Genomic DNA, 6,597 nt, shown 5'->3' on the forward strand with positions numbered 1-6,597 from the left:
TGGAGGACCCACAGACCCAGGACCGGGCCCCGAGGCTGGCGAGCCTGCGGATCTATTTTTTTGTGAAGTGTACCAAAAGGGGCGACCTGAGCATATGCAACAATAACAGCGACGATGGCGCGTACGTAGTATAGGATATCGCCTGGGGACCCAGCCCACCCAGCCCCGCTGCACACAGCCAACAACCAGAAGTGTTACTTGCTTATTCTTTCCTTTTGGCTGCTGTTCACTGAAAATACACCATAGGACACTCACTGTTGCAAAAGTAGGGCATGCTATTGTATCTTCAGAGTAAGTCAGAACGACTGATCGCAAAACGATACGGCGGATCTTCCCTCTAGGCGCCCCGGCTTCATTTGAGGCCTCGTATTCTTGCTTACGGAGCCGCACGGAACGGATTCACTCGCAATAGGTTGGTAATGGAAACGGCTTAGCTTTGAGCGCTCTTCCTCTTGACAGTATTCACTATTCGTTGTGTGCGTGTGTGTGTGTGTGTGTGTGTGTGTGTGAGAGAGAGAGAGAGAGAGAGAGAGAGAGAGAGAGAGAGAGAGAGAAAGGAGAGGAAGAGCGCGCCGGGGTTGTTTCAAGCACCCTGACGTGAAGGGCAAACCACAGGGAGGCGAACTTTCTCAATATGAGACCGCACCTCCGTTTTTTGCTACCCACTGCCAGCCAGCACAGCCGTCACTCACGGTGATGGGGGGACGGGTACGGCGTGTATGGCGACCACTGAAAGGCGTCCACGGCTTAGAGGGGGGGGGGGAATAATTTGATGGAGAAACAGCAGTCTCAAACAGCGGTACGTTTATGTTCCTCGGACAGGGTTTCGACAAGGAGAGACAACCGAAGAAATCCATGGATAGTGCACTATCGAAGCACCATTACTGTTTCATTGTTAGAATTCACATCGAAAACTCGTATTTAGACTTTGTAGCACGTGACGATTAACATCCGATATATTAATAGAAATTGCATATTGTAATTTTCACTTCAAAGTCGAGCTACTTTAATTAGTAACGTATTGAAGTACCGTATCAGCTCCACCCTATACTGAGATTATAATAAAACAACTAAAATTTGGTTAAACAGCTTGACACACTCACTTGAGTTTGTAGTTAAAGATGGAGAGCTTGACGATGTCCGAGGGCCGCCCGTGGAACTCCACCGACAGGTTGTAGCAGCCCGAGTGGTGGCGGCTGTCCAGGACGCCGGAGCGGAGGTCCGATCCCCGGAAGGACACGGCGCAGCCGCGGGAGGCGCCGTCCACTGCAGGGGGTGGACAGAGTTTCAAACATGCTTCCCTCTTGGTGATTACTACGCTTCCTGTCCGGTCCCCTCTTTCCACTGCTTCCGCACTTCCGCCAACCCGCTGTGAACCGAGGTAAAAAAACCTCGACACCAGACTAGGAAAAATGTTTAATGGAGTTAAGTTGCCAGGAGTTCACAAAAGCAGAAACGTTACGCTCGGAGGAAACAGCGTCTTGCTTTTGAAGACATCACGTAAAACCAAGCAGCCCCGACCCCTAGAGCTCTAAGGAACCACAAACCGGAGACGCTCGATTGGTTTTATCCAACCAGCTCGAAAACCAAGGCGTCGTTTTCTCTATGTTAACAATTTTACACTGCAAGCGCCGTCGTGAAGGTAAAGTTATTTTATTTAGAGCTGCAATCTGCTGCAATTTGTATTTGTACTTTCTTTTTTTAGCGCTGTGGGCTCAGCGGTGCTTGTGATTGGCTAACTGTAGCCAGCCGTGCGGGGCCCGCGGGTCAGCTCCCCCCGGAACCGGAAGGAAACGCAATAAACTGACCGGCGGGAGGAAATGAACCGTTTGCTTTTCTATCTCGCAAAGTCTCCCGGCAGCCGTGCCTTTGTCTCTCCTCGGGCGAATGGAATGCCGCCGGAACGAGAAGTGACAGAACATGACTTAGGCTCCGGGCAGGGGGTGGGGAGGGGGGAACAAGAGGATACCAAAGAAAGAGCTGCCCGAAGAAAATAGAGAGCCTTGCCCCGTGGTGCCCGGTGGTCCCCACACAACACACATTTTATACTCACTGAGGGCGGTGGGCGCGGGCGTGGCGGTCGTGGCCGGCGTGCTGGTCTTGGCGGCCCTGGTCTCCCCCCGCGACTCGCCCCGCGACTCTCCCCGGCCCTGCTTGGCCTCCTTGTCGCGCTCCTTCTTGTCCGGACGGCTCTCCCGCCACTCGCCACGCACGTTCTCCTCCTTGCCGAAGTCCAGGCGCGCCAGGAAGCCGTTGTAGTTGTACGGCGGCTTGGACGGCCCCGCGCTGCAGGAGGGGAGAGCAGCAGGTCAGTGTCGGTGGGCGGGAGGGAGAGAAGGGGAGAGCGAGAGAGGGAGAGAAGGGGGCGCAACAGTAGAATGAATTAGCATGGCGTGATTGGCACGACGATGATTACTGACTGCAACACTGCAGAGGGGCAAAGGGAACAACAGGACGCTACAGTGATCGTCGTGATCGAAATGCAGCATGGGAATAACGCCTATTAACAATAAGGAAAGACAACCCAAAACCAATGAGGTTGTTGTTGTCTTTTTAAAAGAAAACTTGATATTTTTGAAGATTACTTACTTGAACTGAATGTAGATGTTGGGGCCGGGCAGCTCGAGTACTGTCTTGGACATGTCGCAGATGGTGTGCACTCGAAGCCCCGAGGGCCCTGAGCCGTGGTAAATGATAATGTTGTCCGTGGCGCAGTGGCTGAAACAAGAACCATTGATTCCTCATAAAAAACAAAAACAAATCAAAATCACAAGTTTGCTTTTTTAAAAGCAAAGAAAAATCCCAATACACATTTTTCTTTTGTAAACGACAATCAAACTGATACTCGGAACACGAGGGCAGTTATGCCAGATCAAATATCAGAACACAAAACGCGGGAGGGGTGAGTGTGTGTGTGTGTGAAAAACACACTGGTTTCGTTGATTTTGCACAACGAGTAGCAACACGACAGGAGAGACGCTCGTGCTCGCGTTGCGCGCTTGCAGTTTGGTCAGCACGAGGCCGCGCCGGAAGTCGACTGCACCGCGAGTCACGCGCGCGCCTTTCAAATCAACGGCGTCTGATGCCAGTCGGTGGACCGTGCCGTCGGCGTGCCGTGCCCCCCTCCCCGCTACCCTAATGTGCCCCGGCCTTTCTCTGTTGGAGACACACGGGACTTTATTAGACTTCCAGGACGCCACGTGACAGGAATCCCCTCGCGAGCCGCTCCTCGGCGCGGAGAGCAGGAGGGAGGCAGGTCGGGAGGGAAAAGGAGTTTGCAAACACTGCTGCACTCATTTCGCACCCACGGCGTCGTCATCGTCAGTTCTGCGGACACGGGCAGAGTGCGCGAGAATCGCTGCTAGCTGACATGTGTTCGGTACGGCGTTTGATAGCCTGCTGAGTAATTGTACGATTTTCGACAGCATTTCCCGCACAGCTCGCTGCGCTCCTGGCTGCGGACGCGCGCGCTCGGGCGGATGTGCACCGTGGGGCCAACCGCGGGAGGGCTGTCGTTGCTGTCCGTTGCAGACGCCCCGCCTCGCCCCGCCTCGCCCCGCCTCGCCCCGCCCCGCCTTGGCGTGCAGCCAGCCACCCCTACTGCTGCTCCTGCCCTCCATCCAGCGGCCCCTCAATCCGAAGAAATGCAGCCGTCAGCGAGAAACGCACAGGGATTGGTGCTGCCTCCGACTGCTCGAGGCCCTTCTCGCTCTCTCTCGCTCTCTCTCCCTTCCTTTTCCTACGAGTTATATGAAGAGCAGCGGCCCGGCCCCAGTAAGGGTCTGCGGAGCGGTTCCGACGGGCTGAGAATAATATCGCCGGATCCCTGTCGCGGCTGGTGCGGACCCCAACGGCGGGTACCGGAAGTACCGGAAGTACCATACCCCGCTAAATGTGTGGCTCCCACGTGACCCGGCCCGACCTGCTGGCGACCGGGAAACCGAAAAAGGTTGCTCCGACGATGAATCGGAACTGAATTGAACACCACATGTATGATAAGGCGTACACCTGGCGTCGACACGCGTCCCATCCGAGAAGGGAGGAAACGGAAGTAATTACTATCACGATTAGCACGCTGACGGGACGCGGAGAGAGGCATCACGCCAAGAAACGGGGTTCGACCCGCAGGGCAAGAAAGAGAAAAGGGTGCGCCATATGTGGCAGAAAGAGGGGGTGGGGAGGGGGATTCGGAACCGTTTTGTGAGGTCACGCGGCAAGTCCCGCGCGTCCATTTAGCCCCACAAGGGCCTCTGGGATAACACGGGGGTTGGCTGGTGCATGCAAAGAGCCACTCCGACCGCCAGAACCACTTCCCCCGCCCCCATGAGCGCCCCACTCCAACACCGCGCCGCGCCACGCCGCGGCTGCACCAAATCCATTCTGTCAGGCTGAATGGCACGAGATGACATATACCCCCACCGTAACGGCCCGTCACTCATATGGTCGCTGTCGCCCTTCTCCCTCCTCCTCCCCCGGCCCTCCTGCCGTGAGGTCTTAACTGAGAGAGAGAGGGGACTGGCTGCTGCAGCCCCACCCGGTCGCCCAATCAAGCGGGACTAACTCGGCTTCCTCCTCGGCACGGGTCCCGCCGGTCCCGCTCCAAATGGAAAACGAGTAATGGCATTGCTATGCAGTAAAAACAACAAAAAAAGAAAAAAGCGCAGAAAGGTTCAACAGCATAAAAATATGACAGCGAGCGGGGGCAGCGTGCCGATTAAAAAATCGCAGGTGAAACATTTTTTTTCAGTTTCAGTCCGTGTTTTTATTTATATTTTACGAAATAAAATAAGCAACGAGCAACGTTTCATTTCTAGTGAGCTGGTAATATGTTGGACTAGACATGTGCGGCGGCGGCGTAGTATGGCCGAATTTCGGTGGGCGGCGGCGGCGTCAACGCCGGCGCAATATTCGGCGGCGGCGGTGGCGTCATCGGCGGCAAACTGCCTTATTTTGCAATTTACAAAGCATTTTGATGCACCTGATTTGCGTGCATACGAGATATTACAATCAAGTTTCATTAAACACGCAAGCCGTTTCATTCTGACTTCATCCGTACATTTATCGGAGTGCAATAGTATTGATAGCCCACTGCCCGGATGTCCTACCTACCTGCTGGGGGTGCTCAAGGACGATTCCAAGTACGAAAGTCGACTTTCAGGCCCTCCACGCCGCGCCGCACAGAACATTTTTTTTTTGTCGGGGGCGCGGCGGCGCACATGTCTATATGTTGGAGCCGCTGCGCCCTCTCTACTCGAGGGGACTCTGGTGGGAATGCGGGCAGCGCGCGTTCACAGGGCCGCGCCCATTAGCACAAATATCACATTAGTCGGCAAAACAGGAGGCCAATAGATACAGTAGTGGGGCGGAATGAAACCGGAGCGGGCGGGGCGGGGCGGGGCGGACAGGGCGGGAGCGGCCAGCACAATGCTGCACCCCATATCGCCCCCCCCCTTCCCTTTTCAAGTCCCTGTTTTGCCCTGCCCGGCACGTTTTCGGTGACCGAAATGGTTCGCAGCGAATAAATAATGATTACGCGAGGTGGTATCGCAAACGGAATCGTCACGAGAAAAAATAATATAATACACGCGAGGAAATAAGGTACGGGGGCAAGCAGGGGGCTCAGAAAAGCAAAAATTTATCCCGGTAGGCCTCGGGCGCGGGTGGCGGCATAAGACCCAGCTGGCCGGGGGACTGTCGCGGCAACATGATCTATCGGACCGAGTCCCGGCGCCACCGGGCGCCACTCTAATCCCCGGCACCTGGACCGGGCCGGCGGACACGATCCTCCTCAACAACACCAGGTCCGCCGACTGCCCGAGCGTCGTGCCCTGAGGGAGCGATCCAAAGCGTCGTTGTCACGGTTTTGGTTGGTTCAAAGCGTTTGCCGTTCCCTCGGGGCTTTGTCGAAACGCCCTTGGTTACACAGTGTTGCGGGGCCGCGTTGACAGTACGAAATGCAGCAGAGCCCCGTCCTCCGCGACGTCCTTCGGGTGAGCGCGCCTGCGGGGGCCGCGCTAGGCAACGCGAGGGCAGCCGCGTGCGGCGGGTGGCCTACCCCCGCGCCCACAGGCGCTCCCGGTGGACCGGCTCGGCGGCGGTCGGGCGGGCGGAAATGAAGAGAGAGGGCGCTGTGTGTACGTGTACTCACGCGAGGGGCAGGTTGACGGCGAGCAGCTCCAGGGTCACCTTGGCGCGCACCGAGGACGCCGTCACGAGGTAGCCGCAGCTCAGGCCGCCGGGGTACAGTCCCGGGTAGCCGGGGCTCGCCAGGACGCAGCCGCCCGTGCACGTGAAGTCCTGGTACAGCCAGTCGCACTCTGCGGAGGATAAACAGAAGGTCACTGACGGCCCGTTTTAAAAACAAATGAATATACATATCTACTTGATCTTTATGTTACGGCAATTATGATGAAAAATCTTAAATTTGATCATAATTGTTGAAAGTTGTCTTTAATTAAATGTGAGCGGCTTCTTAAGAATACGGGGTCCGGTAAGAATGAACAGCCCAAGAAAAATTTGGTCGAAATAGTCGTAATTCAATCAGGGCCGAACGCCTCCATTCCTTTTTAACCAAGCCACCAAGCGAGCATTTACACT

At 55.7% G+C, this 6,597-nt stretch overlaps 1 protein-coding gene across 1 annotated transcript in view; it reads right to left on the reverse strand.

Annotated features, from left to right (window-relative positions):
- The window catches only part of LOC113202675 (uncharacterized), a 158,637-nt gene that overhangs the window by 12,715 nt on the left and 139,325 nt on the right, over positions 1-6,597 (reverse strand). Inside the window, exons 7-10 of the mRNA XM_052269047.1 lie at positions 6,149-6,341; positions 2,590-2,718; positions 2,054-2,286; positions 1,104-1,266 (exon numbers count right to left, since the gene is read on the reverse strand). Coding sequence (XP_052125007.1) covers positions 1,104-1,266; positions 2,054-2,286; positions 2,590-2,718; positions 6,149-6,341 — 718 coding nt within the window. The remainder of the gene's footprint in view (positions 1-1,103; positions 1,267-2,053; positions 2,287-2,589; positions 2,719-6,148; positions 6,342-6,597) is intronic.

The sequence above is a fragment of the Frankliniella occidentalis genome, unplaced genomic scaffold, assembly GCF_000697945.3.
Source record: "Frankliniella occidentalis isolate FOCC.00 unplaced genomic scaffold, Focc_3.1 Scaffold81, whole genome shotgun sequence".
Taxonomy (NCBI): Eukaryota; Metazoa; Arthropoda; class Insecta; order Thysanoptera; family Thripidae; genus Frankliniella; species Frankliniella occidentalis.